Below are 15,751 nucleotides of genomic sequence, written 5' to 3' on the forward strand. Positions count from 1 at the left end.
AAGTTTTACGACATTCTGCAACCATTTGTTGATTCTGATGTATAAACCTAGCTGTCATAAAACTACCTTCTCTATGTGGTAGATTCATGTCGAAGTTTAGCTGCCCCTTTTTTTGTCAGGATGTTTCCACAGATGTTTCCATTCAGATGTTCGTTCAACGTACTGAAGCATCAACCTCTCCACTAACATCCATTCACACAGAATGTTCTTATACGCGTTGCGCATTTATTTTATTTTTTTTAGCTCATCTTGAAGTCTCCGTCTGGTGGGGGGTCTCTATTTCTGCAGTCCGCGAGATTCTTTAGATCAGTAGTGTGTTGGTAAAAGTCAAATCAGCGTTATGATTGCGCACAAAGCAGTAACTTCTTCATTAAGTCATTTGGATCTTTTTTGCCTATCTTTGGAAGTTTTTTTTTTCTTTTTTCTTTTTGACTTTATAGCTTTTTGTCTGTTTATCACCAGGTGTAGATTATTACTCTCATATGACTCGTGTGCATGTGTTTAATAATTGTATGTGTGTGAAAGGGGAAAGTAGAAACGGAAACTAGAAAGAATAGGAACATCTTGGTTTATTGCTGTTAGATATTTTAACACATTCCCTTGCATTCATCTCATTACATTATTTGTGTATAAGTATAAGTAATTGGCAACAATACGCTATAAAATTAATTGTAAAATGACATGATCACAGACAAAATGCTAGGACTTAGTAATGGTAATGATATGGACTAATAGACGCACATATCTATTTGCTGTTCAGCACCACGGACAGCGACAGCGCCGCGCCCACCGAGGCTGTATTATGAGTGAGTGAATTAATTCTGAGGTTGCTGAACATGTGTGTGTGTGTCTGTATTTCATTTATTAGACAAATGTGTAAGTCAAAGACAAGATTAATGAAGACATAAAAATAAACATTCTAGAAAACAAATGAACGCATTCTCAGAAATCTAATATTTGAATTAAAGTCTGTTCTGTACAGTTTAAAATCGTTTACACCACTTTGATTTTATAAATAGCAATGATTTCAAAGTTATTTTATGATGAGGGTCTTCTATGTTTTGTGATTGTCTTGCTCCTGCAAGATGGTTATGCTGCATGTTCAAATATGAATAATATTCTTGATTAATAATTAATATTAATATTAAACAAATATGATTAAATTATTTTAAAATAAATATAATTAAATAAATAATATTTTAGTTCAAGATTATTTCAGCACGTGAAAACAATATCGTCCCGAGTCTGAAGCGAGACACACTCGGGTTGTGACTGCAGATGTCGCCCTAAAGCAGCCTCAGGACAGGACGGCAATGGCACATTCATTCTCTCGCGACGCGTTTACGCATGATGTAACCCTAAAGTTCAAGTTAAAACCCAGTCCAAAACTGTGCACAAAACAATCCTCAAGACTGTGGCGAATCATTCTGTTTATTTAGCTTGACTTGTCATGATGGCGCAATGAGCGGTCCCCTCCACTCATTATAGATCCCTGGGTACATGGCAAATACCCGCAGGACCTGTTGCCGGGGTAAATATGGCTGAAAGGATGGTCGGTGGTTTGCTGTCTATCTGTCTTCTTGGCGCTTGGCGGATCGCTTTTTGGGGCAAAATGGTGAATGTGACCTGAATGCGGATGGTTCTCGAGTAGAAAATCACGGCAAACGCACTTTTCACAAGGCATTGATTGCATTCTAGCTGCTTTTCGCAGCGTTAGTCATCGCGTAAGCGGTCTGCCGCGGTGGCCCGCCTGCCGTATCTCTATTAGTTGATGTCGCAAGCGTATTTACACAATTTACGCACATTTGCGCCGACAGACTGCCTGCTTTCGAGGGATCTCTTTGTACGGCTGGTTGGCCGGTCGGACGCTTCCGTGTCATTAGTGCATTTGCGCCCAAGAGACGGTTGAGATCTGCTCACGTAAAGCCACGGAGCGGAAGGAGCGCGCTTGTTGCATCGCCCAGCCGAACAGCAGCGCGTCGTTTGCGCGGCGGAGCGCGTTTTTGAACCTTTTTTGCATCTCTGCCGCTTTTGTGTGCACGAGCGAGGCTTCTTTCTGCCCGTCCGCGCGATGTTCATGATGGTGATGATGACATTGGCTGGATAGAGCTAGCTATAGAGAGAGAGAGAGAGAGAGAGAGAGCGATAGATAGATAGAGAGAGAGGGAGTGTGTGCGAGAGGAGCGTCTTGCAGCAAAGGAGCGTCATTTATGCATGCATGCTTATTGAGTTTGGGGATTGTGTTTGAAGGAGAATGCAGCAGCCCAGCAGTGACCGGGGCTGATTCTGGTTCCTCAGCGGCTGGTGTTTCCCCGTCACCAAGTGCATGGGGAAAACAGTACACGCAGATGGCATGGACACTTGCGCAAGCCCATTCGCACTCAGTCCCCCAGCACCTTCTGCCCCGAGAGCACTGCAGCAGCGCCGCCGGCCGCCCCTGAGCCACAGCAGACGGCATGAGGAGGCTTGATCCGGTGCATTTCTCCATGCTCGTCATCGGGGTCTCCTTCGCCTGTTACGCCCCGAGTTTGGATTCGCTGCAGGACCAGGCTTACCGATCGGCCGTGGTGATCGAAGGCGAGGTGAGCTCGCTTCCCGAGAACGTCTCCGTGGAGCCTTACAGTGTGAATGTCAAAGTGCTGGACGTGTGGCCGGTGAACAGCGGCGGGCTGGAGCGCGAGCAGCTCGTCACCGTCGGGGAATTCGGCTCCGAGGCTCCGTGCGTGGCGGTGGAGAAGCACCACAGATATATCTTTTTCATGGACCCTACGGAGGAGCCTTTAGTATTCAAAGCGTCGTTTGCTCCTCTGGACAGCACAGAGAAGACCCTCAAGAAAGATGTTGAGAGCATATTGTGTGAAGACTGCGGTAAGTTTATTCACTGTGACTGTGACTGTGGCTCTTCATTGTAAACGGATAACGGCTTGTTCTCGCAGAGCATGACACCGTTGCGTTCTGCTCTAGAGGAGAACGGGAGATGGGTCGCTTGTGTTTGGGCGTCTCTGCAGTATTGTTCTAATCACCGTTTTAAACATTTAGTTGTACACCAGTACACACACACACACATACAAGCATTAAAGCAGAGAGAGAGAAAGAGAGCCATTGACCACATTTGTGGCAAGCCCCTTCAACCTTTATTCTGGTAAACCATCAATAACTAATAATGCCTTCTTCACTTTCAGCAATTCAGTAGATTTTTGAAATAAGTATGTGTTTTTGGAGATTTTTGGATTAAGTTTTGTAAGAGAATACTATTTCGGTCTTTCTACTTTAAAAATGTATTGTTTAATTCAATGTGTTACTTGCCGTTTCTTTGTAATTATTTGTGATAATGGTGTAAATCCTATATTCAGTGTAGTGTAGGCTATCTATTCAATTACAGCTTTGGCTTTGCTTTGCACTGTCCCAGTGGTGACAAATATTGTACCATTGTTACTGGTAAAACATTTTTTTCTGTTATTTTGTTTGAGGATCTGTGGTTTAGATATCAAGTGTGTGCTTCCAACTAGAATGTGTTTGCGATTGTTGTTTTACAACATTCCAATGTTGCTAGTAACTGTTTTTCTTTTACATCCCAATAGTTTCTAGTAACATTTCCCCCTCATTAGTTGGAGTTGCATGTTTGACTTTTATTATGTCAATTAGTCACGTGATAATTACTTATTATTAAGATTAAAATGTTTTCTTTAAAAATTCTTATACAAACTGAGTAGGGTGTAATAAATCAGTATTACATTGTAAATCTTAATTACATTTTACACCAGCACATTTTTCCCCCAGTGTCATGTCTATACAGCTAGTATTAGGAAACTGTACTAAAATTAATTATTGGAACTGTTAACTAGACCAAATTAAGTGTTACTTGTAACACTGGACTAGGTTCCAGCAACAAATGGAATAAAGCTTTAGTCTGAAATTATTACTTGATATCTGAACCTCAGATCACCAGAGGAAACACAAACAAACATTTGTTACCTACAATATAGCAAAATGTCACTATTGAGATTAGTAGAATAGGAATAAATACTCTTATCAAATAAACAAATACATGTGACTATTAAGTGAATTGTTTTTAATCACTTTTGGAATAAGTAGGCTGCTAGAATAATTAAAGATAACACTAGAAACATTCAAATCCATACTAGTTAGAAACAAATGTTAAAACAGTTTGCCACAGCTTGACATGCATTAAATTACCAATTATTCTGTACTCTCAGGCAACGGAGTTCAATCAATATGAAGAAATGTATATGAATCTTTAGGCTAAGAGTTATCCATGTTCATCTGCAACATGTGATTTCACATAATGCTGCATGATGTGCCATGATTCATGCAGGTTATTAACCATCTCATGAAGTTTAAAGTGTATGTACGGTGAGAAGCATCAGATAGTTCTTGAACATTGTTCATGGACGGCAGCATATCAATTAGCTTTGTGTTGGCATCAGGAAACCACGTGATGGGAAACTGGAAATCTGCTGGCTGTGGTTGGTTCAGGATCCGGTGGCAGTGGCAAGGCCCCTTACAGAAAGGGATTCCCATTCAAATGCAGACAAGCTCTGAGTTTCACAGTTCTAACCTATTATAATCTGACATATCGGTGAATGTTTTATAGCCTGCAATGACATGTACGTGATTTCATTTAACAAGACTTTTCATTTAATGATGTTTTCATTGTATTATATTTACATTTTATGAATTGGAAATGGGCATGGGCTCAGTGTGTTAAGAACAGCGAGACTGTTTAAAACATTAGCTGTATTTTAATGCAGAGATATGTTTTATTTCTTCAAATTGCTTGCATCTTGCCTTGCAAATCAGTTAATGGCTTTCAAGTGACCTTCAGAGGAGGTGTGGTTAAATTAGGATTTGTTTTGGTGATAGATGTTAGCCTCAGCATTATTACTTTTATGTTGTGATTTCCACTGCAGTTGACATATGCACAAATTATGGGTTTTTGCTGGAATAACTCCATCGTCCAGAGACAGAGCCTTCAGTGTTCTCTCTTTAATTCCTGTGTGTCTTTTCTTTTAGTCTAATGGAATATTATAAAATGAGTTATAATGTTACCCTAAAACTATATTACAAGGACTTTCTGTTTTTTTCCTATTCTGTTCTGTTTTAGGAAACACTGTATATGAGACAGACAAAAATGTGTAGTGCAGTTTATAATGCATTTGGTGTATAAAGTATATGCCCACATCCCCACTCTGCAAATGCCTCTTGACTTCTTGATATAATATAATATAATATAATATAATATAATATAATATAATATAATATAATATAATATAATATAATATAATATAATATAATATAATATAATATAATAAACATAGCCTTTTTAGCTTCCGCTGCAGTCCTTTCTATATATAAAATAGCATTTAATTTAATATAATACATGTGCAAGTGTAAAAATATAAACAGGTTGCATATTAAAATATATATATATATATATATATATATATATATATATATATATATATATAATACATTATCAGCAACAAATTGATCTTATGAATAAAGGCGTAATTCAGCATGTAAGTACATTTATTTAAAATAATATCTAAATGTAAAATAGTATTTTATAGTTTGGTTAAAAAAAAAAGGTACTTTTTTTAATCAATCTACAAAATATTGTTTAATATTTAGATATTTTTATATAATATTTGTTTAGAATGATAAATGTCATATATAAATATCCGTTCTGTGCTGAGAACATGATATCCAAGCTGAAGTTGCCTCACTGTATGTGTCGCTGTGCTGATAGTGATATATGAGTTAACTTGTGAATGAATGGAAATGGCTTTTGTTTACTCAGGAAAAGTTCGGGCAAAGTGAAGAAGGGAAAGATGTGTCATACAGAAATATTTTATGTGAAGGAGGTCAGGTAATTTTAAGAGGATTTAATGGTATTTAATGCATAGCTTTAGGGAAATGAACAATGCAAAAGCCTGTCACATAGTGAGTGTTGCTGTATGTTAGAAAGACAATGAGAGCAGTCTTGATCCACCGAGACCAGTGTGCTCAGAAACACAATCCAGCTTTGAGACTGAAAGACGACAAACAGACGGACAGGGTTTGAGTGAACATCTAGTCCAGTGCGACCGAACTAAATGTGACTGATCAGAGTGACCATACCTTGAACTCTGCAGCAGAAAGTGAGAGAGAGTCTGTAAGTTTGAATGTGCTTGCAGGAGAGGAAGAGCATTGAGAAAGTGTGTGTATGTGTGTGTCAATGCCGATGAGAGAAAGAGAGAGCAAGAGATCTGGAGCTTGTATGAATTATGCAGGCTGCAGTCTACAGTGCAGAGTTTTAGCTGAACATGTTCCTGTTCTCTCATTTGCCTCTGATTTATATTTCACAGTAACTTCTCCATGTGCTCTTTCAAACACACAGAGAACAGAAAGCCGAGGGCAGTCGAGTCGGCATGTTCACGCCGGATAAAAAGCAGCCTGTGTCAAAGGCACTCAGATACGAAATGGGAAAAATTAATGAACGTATTGATTGCACATTGTTTAAGTATTCCATTGCAAACAGCAGTGCATTTGCCTTCGCAATATTATTGTTTTTCCCTCACTGCAGTGTGTTAAACATTCCTGCACAGCCCCTGAAGCCATGAAGACATGCAGAGCATCAGAGGCGGCGTCACAGAAACAGCCCCACCTCCTGGTCAGATTATGGTAATGCAGGCAAAATCTCCCACTGGGGGAGAGCAGCCCATGTAGAAGAAGCTGGTGCTTTTAAATCTGATGTGTATAGATGCTATATGAAGTTGTATTATAGGAGCAAAGGAGTTTCATAAGAAGCTTAAAAAGACAGTGAATGCCCTTTAAGCTGCAGAAGGACAGTTGAAGTTTAGCCAGTCACTGTTTTATTGAACAGCACTTAGTTTATCCTCAGTCCCTTGACACATGCTCACAAACCTCCTTGATAGTTTAGTGGCTTTTAATTGGTACATGGACGCTTACGATGCAATTTTTGACAGCAGTTCTCTTTTGCATCATACTGGATGGAGGAATGAAATCATATCTGTGATATGAAAGACTTCCTGTTTAGGTCATGTGGTAAAGCGAGGTCCAAAAGTTTGCAGAAATAGATTTATTTAGCATATTTCTCATTTACAGTAACATTTGACATGCCATTGCAACACTATATCTTGAGTGTACATTAAAATAAAACAATAATTTTTATTAAATTAAAATGAATTACATAGTATTTTGTACATTGCTCTTTTGCTTTAATGATGGAATGCAAAAGTCTGAAAAAATGCAATATTTTGCACTGAATTAAACTTTTCTTTGCAGTTAATATTATCCAAATTTTTTGTGCGTTTCTCTTTTGCTTGAATGACAGAAGTGTGCATAAATGCTTATTTTACTGTTAATAATTTGTAATGCAGAATGTTTTAATTTAGTCTAAATTAAATTGTATTTCATTTCAAAATATATTTCTAATATGTGAATTTGAATGACAAAAAAAAAAAAAACATTTGGTGAAAATAATAATTAAAAAAATCTATTTAAAAAAAGAAAATACATTTGTATGTTACCACTTTCCATAGTTACAATGCAGAAATCTGTTCAATTATATCACGAACATCTGTGTTTAGAAAAGAATATGAGAAATTTATTGGTAAATTTGTACAGTATGTCACCCTTTTTCTTTGATGAAAGAATACAAAAGTTTGCTTTTTTTATTAAAATGAGTATTACATAAAATGATGAAATAATTAAATACTAAGATTAAGAGTGAAATGAAAAATAAATAATAAAAAAATAACCTGGATTTCTTGGTGATTTGAATATTGCAAAACATTTAGCATCGCAAAAGAAACAATTAGAGAAAAAAAAACAGTTTTAAACATACTTAGCATTTTTGCTTTAATGACACAACTCTAGAAGCTCTCAGACTTTTAGACTCCACTGTATGCAAACAAGACAGAAGAATCTGTCTGTCTGTCCATCCGCCCAGCACTCTCCTATTCAGAGAGACAGATATCAGATGAATCTGTCATGAATTCAGCCAGAACAGCATGAAATGAAAATAAAAGTAATATATATTTTGTACTATAGCAAGCACACTCCTGATTTCACAAATCTGTGGAAAAGTAGGAGGGGAGAGATTACTGAAAGCGAAGGGAGTGCAAGAGAGATGCTGTTGCGGAAAAACGAGTGGAACAGGGGAGGAGGTAAGTAAATGAGAGTGGTAGAAAGAGAAAACCAGATGCACTGAAGGGGGAGGGGAGCTACACATCAGAAAAAGAGAGAGAAAGAGAGGGAGGAGGGAGAGTAAAAGAGAATAGCTTTCCCCTTTTTGCTCTGCTGCGAGCATCTCATCAACTATTCATCACTTACTGTGCCCATCTCTCTCTCTCTCTCTCTCTCTCAGTCTTTCACTTTGCTCTCTCTCTTGCTCAGCCCTCATTCACGCTATCCTCAGCTCTGAGAGATGTGTCAGGAATGTCTAATTGAAATGAACTGATAGAAACACATTGACTCACATTGATAAGCAGGTCGACTCAGCTGAGCTCATTTCTGAGACGATCACACCAGGGCCTGTTCCACACATGCTGCGTCTGTGTATCTTTCCGGCGGCCATATTAACCAGGGATGGGTCATGATGCTCTTGTCAATTAGTGAGGTCGATTTTTTCTTATATATTTTTAGCTTTGGTATTTTTAGCATTTGTGCTTTAATAAGCATGCTGCACTTTCGTTTTTGGTTTACACTTCAAAACCCGCATCTATTATCTATATTGAGGGACCCAACACTGGGATTTAATTTTTCAGTTAAAATGATTCTAATACTTAAAAATCTTGATGTCTGTGTTCTGTTTGACCTTATTAACACATATATTATATGCAGGAAACACAAACAGAATTGTGAAATTTACTGTATAAAGGTAAAATCATTTTTTGGATGAATGAATTGAAAATAGTGCTGTACACTTAATCCAATAGCAGTGTGGACTAATGTCTCTCAATATTAAATTGCAAAAAGACATTTAAATATGATATCTGCATGTTTTCAAGTGTTAAAAGCATTCAGGCATTTTAAGCATTCATATGCATTTCACCCTTTCATTTGTAAAAAAAAACAAACAAACAAAAAAAACTTTTCAATAAAAAAAAAAGCCTATCGATACAATTACGTTTGATTTAACTTGAAGAAATTATGACAGCTATATTATCATTTTACAACAGAGTGTACTTCACAAAGTAATAATAATTGAAAAAAATGTAAACTTTATTTTCAGAATCAGAATCAGAATGAGCTTTATTGCCAGGTATGTTTACACATACGAGGAATTTGTTTTCGTGACAGAAGCTCCGCAGTACAACAGAATGACAGCGACAGAACATAAAACACATAATAAAAGAATAAAAAATACATACTTTTTAAGGAGTATCCCACAATTGTCCTTCCATGTTTTGATTTTAATAATAAACCTCTTGTTTAGCACTTTGTTTGCCAAGAAATGAAAGGAATGGTAACATTTTTATTTGATTTCATTTTAAAAGATTAAAATTTATAAAAGTTTCTTAAACAAAAATTCATTTATAAAAGTTTTTTAAATAAATGAATCTTGATTTGATTACCACTAAATCATAAATCAAGAATAATTAAAACAGACAACACAAAAAAAAAAAAAAAAAACTAGAAACATTTCTCAGGCTCCTATTTAAAAAAAAAATATATATATATATATATATATATATATATATATATATATATATATATTATTAAATTATTTTATAAATTCAATTAAACCTAAAAAAAAAAAAACTGAATCCAGAGAAATGATTACACAGGGAAATATAGAAAAATATTTACATATTGCTGCATTAACATGCAAATGTTAGAGTTGTGGCATCTTAGAAGCAGAAATAAAAGTATAATTTCAGTTTTGAGTCAATTTTAGCCACGTCACACAGAAAATATGATAATGCACTGGAAAACTCAAAATATAGAAATATAGAAACAAAATGAACTGATTAGTCACATTGCATTTCGGTCTCCTTTTGTGGGCGTTTGTTGGCTGGAATAAAATGTTATGTTTACAAGATCTTTTGCCATTTGTTAGAGGTCTGATTACTGTAGTGGAAACAGACCTTCGTATTCAAGGGGGTGATAGAGTTTCCTTCAAATGCCTGTGCCATTAAAACATACATATTTTATTCACTATAAAAAATGTCAACTTGTACTTTATTTTGCACAACAGTAGTTGAACTGAATGCCCTTTTGAACTTCATTTGAGCATATGCACAATTTATGTTTGTTCAAGTAGAGCTATTTTCAGGCTTTGGGGATTCAGAAGATATAAAACAGTTTGCATGAGTGCCTTTGCTGATCTTAAACTTATAAACTTATGGAAGTGTTAATATGCTGTGATGAGGTGCTCATGTGGTGGAGGTGATGCTAATGTAAGCTATTCTCTTCTCGGTTGTCTCTGATAGACCTGCTGTGTCAACTGTGCTTTGTTTTTGTTTTTATACCAGCTGGTTTTTCTCTATGGGATCCATTGGGACTCTGTGTGTTATGGAATATAGATCCCATGTGTAAAGCACACACTGCACCTCATCTTACAGTAAATGTAAATAAATTAATATTTTGCACTAAAATGATCAAAAGTGACAGCAAAGTCATTTAGAAATGTCCTCTTTCTGAACTATTTTTGAATTATCCTAGTAAAAGCATATCACGGTTTTCAAAAAAAATTATCGAGCAGCAAAACTTGGTAATAATAAATAATGTTTTTCAGCTGCAAATCAGCATATTAGAATGATGTGACACTGAAGACTGGAGTAATGATGCTGAAAATTCAGTTTTGCATCACAGGAATAAATGACATAAATTTATAAAATAAAATATATTAAAACAGAAAACATAGTAATATTTCACAACATTACTGTTTGTAAAAGACTTTTGAACAGTACATCATGAATAATTTCAGCATTAAGATATGATTCGACACATTGCCTTACTTGTGTTTTTATTTATATTATTAATATAATTAATATTATTTTTGTTTCTGCTATTTTTGTGTTTGTATGATGTTGATGTACACAGATACAGCCTCAGGTTCCAGTCCCGTTCCCCCATCATTTGTAGCAAGTCAAATTAAATACCACAAAGATTTTTGAAAAGCTGCAAAAAAGCTGTTGTCTGAATTTTGTCAATGTTGTGGTTGTCCAAAAAATTAATGTACGTAAGACTTTGACAGATATGCACACACATACATATTAAAGAGTGTTTTGAGGCAAGATCCAGGCCGCTCTGGCACTTTCTAGTAAAACTGGAAATAGAAAGCCAGAGTGTAAATATAGGGATGGATTTTGTAACCCTAACGAATGAGGTGCATGTGCATTCAAACTAGTCACAAGGGCTCTTGAGGAGAATTGTGTGCTGCTGGTGATATTGAGGAGCGTACTCTTATTTCCTCCACCCTGGAGAGGTGGCAGGTGACACAGAGAGTCTGTTGTTGGTGTCAAAGGTCACAGTTACACTCATTGCTCCTTTTAACTATGGGACGGATGGAGCTGCAGTACCAGCATCCACTGGAGAATGTTTTAGCTGCTCCTTTAATTGTATAATTATTCTGTCTATATCTCTCTTTCCCTCCCTCTCTCTCTTAAGAGTAGTTACCATGGTGACAGCTGTGCGCTGCAGTTATCATACTGATCTCACGCACAGATAGAGGTGTTTCTGTCTTAAAAATGAGATCACAGCCTCAGAATAATAATAAACAGGTTGTGCAGATGCAAAGTATGACGAATGTATATTTTCTGCTTGACAGTAATGATAAATTGCATTTATATATGTGTGTGTGTGGACAGGGGAGATCTGTGTTATGGCATTTGATTTGAGTGCCTGGCTACAAATAGCGCAAGCCTGATCATTTTCATAGCAGATGTGAATGATCCATTTGTTTCTGGAGGGCAAAAAAAAAACAAGTCAAGGAAGGGGAGAGAAGCGTGTGAAAGACAGAGCAAGGGAGTGTGTGTACTGTATGTATGAGAATGGAAGAGTAAGTGTTTGTGTGAGGGAGAAAGAGCAACCCAGCTGACCTTCAGAGTGTAACCCTTGATGAAAGGCTGGAGGAGATGGCACGATCGGATTGGGTAATGGTGGGTGTTCGGGTTCCAGCTGGGCTTGGAGTTCAAGCATCATCCTACTATCACATCACACATCGTATACACAACATGCAGCATCTCTCTGTCGACTTACTCTCACGTTCAGTGTCTAGTCTGTTTTATTGGCAAGCAATTGTATGGCCAAAACATTTGCAGTTACATGCAATTTGTGTAAAATAGCAATAGTATAAATGGAGTAAACAAATAATGCTAACTATTGCCTGTTATGCAGTGTGTAATGTAGCTGTACGTGAATGCAAATGATCAGCAAAGTTGTAAAACTGAAAGTGCACGATAAAGTTATCATCTCCCAAAAGGAGGACCAGCCTAAACGAGTTGTCAGTAATTCATATAACACATTTGCATATTGCAGCCTATGTTCTCCATTGGCTGTCGGTGAACAACTTGACATGCCCTCAAACACTGAAGCTTATTCACGTCGAGAAGATGCTGTGAAAGTAAATGTGTTTTTTTTTCTGTCTAAAAGACGAGGCTGCAAAGAATCAGTGCTTCAATTTCATCTTTCTTTTTTTTTTTTTTTATTGTACCACAGCAGTACAACCCCAATCTTTTTTTGTGTTCCCGATTCACAAATCACTTGCTCTTGAAAGATGGCTCAGTACCCAGTTTATTTGGACCAACTGGCTCCACTGAATCACAACCTGTAGGTATGATAAATAATAGATGTCTATATTTTCTATCGAGTGTTCAAAATATGGAACTATGGTAATGGGCGTATCGTTTCTGACACATGGTGTATGCGGTAGACCAATCACAACAGACTGGGCCATCTGACCAATCACAGCAGAGAGGGTTTAGAGAGACTGAATCTTAGAACTGCTTCGAAAAAATCTTTGAGAATTGTTGGACAATTAGGTGAAAATGGAAATTCTGTCATCATTTACTCACCCTCAAGTTGTTCCATACCTGTATTATTATTTTTTCTTTCACAATAGTGGAAGCTTCAATGCTGTGGTTTCTAGAATGTTGGTAACAAAAAGGTTGCTGGTAGCCAACATTCTTCAAAATATCTTTTGTGCTCAAGAGAAGAAAAAAACTCATGAGAAGATGATGAAAGAATTGAAATTTTGTGGTGAAAGACGATCAGTAACCACATTTTTTCAAATTAGTTTCTAGATGTCTTGTAGGAATCTGTACTACAAACCAGTCACGGTCAAAACAATCAAAATCAAAACAATCTGTCATCACAAAATATACTGTAAACTGTATCATCAATATCCAACTTTATCTACATACATACAGTAAACTTTTTAAAATAGCTTATAAATGCAGCTTTAAGAGTAAGATATTACAAACATGATTTTCTGTAAAGCAGCTTTGAAATGTATATTGTTAATAATAGTGTTATACAAATACATTTGCTTTGATTTGACTGTGCAATTATTTCACCTTATGTAGTTTCAGCTAGGGGTGGGCAATTGTAATATTTTTTTCTATATCATTCAATATCCATATTCATCAAAATATTCATTTTATACAGGGGAAGTAAATAAATCCCAGATGTGTTGGACTTTGAGATTAAATGTAAATGTAATATCTTTGCTTTGTGGTTTTTCTTTCTGGATTAAACATAAATTAAAACATGGATGAAAACATATATTAGTTGAATGATATCCCCTTAAAAATTATAGTAATAATAATACTTTAGTTACATCAAACTTTTACTTTGGGGATTTGTTGTTAAGGTCCTGTGATTATCTGTCAATATTTTTCTCAAATGAAACGTGTAAAGCTGCTGAAGTGATTCTCCGAGCAGCCCTGAAGATGATTTTCATGTGTTCATGTCCTCACGTAGTGAGACGGCAGATGTTAAAGACACCACGAGTTTGACGGGTGCTTCAGTATGTGTGTCAGAGATGAAACCATGCCACTCATTCACACAGACACTGCAGACTTTTTAACAACACGCACCTGAAATAAAAAAAAATATTTAAAAGTTTATTATCAATATTGTTTTTATTTTATTTTTTCTGATAAACAGCAATATCGCACAGCTCTAGTATCACCGGTTTCAGACAAACCATCCCCTAAAATTGCATTTCAAACAAAATAAGCAGTGACTGGTCACTTTCCAGTTAGCTGACTTGGACATTTCCTTTCCTATCTGTCAGTCAGTCAGATTTTAGGGGCATGGGTTGTCTTTGGTCTGTGCTTGTGGGTTAAATAATGTTCTTATCAACCTATAATTTCTCTCTGATTGCTTTAGTTGTTAATGATGTTTAAGTTGGTTGGGGATAGTGTTACCGAAAGACTTTATTCAGTAGAGGAATATTATTCCATTCACACCTTGCTTGGCGAAATCATGGGCAGTACATAACCAGCTCACTCATATGTATGAGGCACCATGCCCCAATTTGATATTCAAAACATTATATTCCCACTTTCCAGCATTCCCCATCTGAGGAATGAACTGTGACAGGCAGCACAGCTCCAGGAAAATAAACCCTGTCATGGCACTGCGGCTCTCACACGGAGTGGTTTATTTTCATATGTGCCTGCATGTCCCAGAGGTTGCCAAAAATAATTATTTTTTCCAGCTATCTTACTCTAGTGCAGATCCTCTTAAATGGCAAAATATCAGTGTTCCAGTAAAGTCACAATTTGCAGTCGGTTGCTCTGTAGTTCACTACTTAACTAAAAACAAGTTTTTTTTAAACACAAGAAAAAGAGAAGAAAAAAAAAAACCTTGGTGGGTTGTTTTGATCTGAGCCAGTAAGTAACCTTGGCATTATGTTAGGAAGTTTTACATGGACAAGTACAACTCTATTCTTTTCTTGCCTAGTTTCAGTTCCCACCTGTGATTTTGCCAAGTAAGATATGTTCCTGGATCAACATCTTTTGATGATCCTGGATCAACATTATTGTCCAAATATATAGACTTAACCCAATCCCCACCCCTTAACCTAGCCATACCCATAATTTATTCCTTAAATCAGTGTGAAATGATAGCGGATTAACAAGGGCATAGAAGCACCTAACCCTGATTCTAAGCCTAAAACAGATATTTACTGAAAGGTTATATATCAATTCTGATCGGTTGATTGGAATGTTGTTAAAGGATCAACGAGGATGTTGATCCAGGAACATGTTGTACTTGGTGAAATCACGCTCACAGTGAGGGCACATGTAGTGCTCCCTCAAACACTGTAAGTGAAAGGACCTGCTCTGAAGAGTCAATTCAAGACTCTAAACAGTTTATGGGCATGTTCTAAATGGTACACTGCCACTTTAGAATAAGGAACACTTATTCACCATTAACTACGACTTTTCAATCAATAAATTCCTAATTTGCTGCTTACTGTTACTGTGTGTTTAGGTATTGGGTAGGATTAGGGATATAGAATAAAGTCATGTAGAATAAGACTTTAATATGTGCTTATTTAGTACTAATAAATGATAATAAATAATAAATAATATTTTAGTAATATGAATGATAAAAAGCAAGTAGTTAATTGTTGTTAAAATAAAGTGTTACCTTAAATGGTAATAAATATGCATATTGTTTAAAAAAAATTGGAAACTATTTTTATGTATGTGTGGGCATTCATACACACATATAGATGTATGTAATATAAATAATGGAGATATATATA

General features: G+C 36.2%; 1 protein-coding gene across 4 annotated transcripts in view; it reads left to right on the forward strand.

Moving 5' to 3' along the window:
* The first annotated feature begins 1,329 nt into the window (after window positions 1-1,329).
* The window catches only part of LOC128027667 (pro-neuregulin-2, membrane-bound isoform-like), a 62,481-nt gene continuing 48,059 nt past the window's right edge, over window positions 1,330-15,751 (forward strand). The window contains exon 1 of one of the 4 annotated variants that reach the window (XM_052615465.1): window positions 1,330-2,868. In XM_052615465.1, coding sequence (XP_052471425.1) covers window positions 2,457-2,868 — 412 coding nt within the window. In that variant the 5' untranslated portion in view covers window positions 1,330-2,456. The remainder of the gene's footprint in view (window positions 2,869-15,751) is intronic. The other 3 variants (XM_052615466.1, XM_052615464.1, XM_052615468.1) reach the window with 3 other exon arrangements.

The sequence above is a fragment of the Carassius gibelio genome, chromosome A14 (assembly GCF_023724105.1).
Source record: "Carassius gibelio isolate Cgi1373 ecotype wild population from Czech Republic chromosome A14, carGib1.2-hapl.c, whole genome shotgun sequence".
Taxonomy (NCBI): domain Eukaryota; kingdom Metazoa; phylum Chordata; class Actinopteri; order Cypriniformes; family Cyprinidae; genus Carassius; species Carassius gibelio.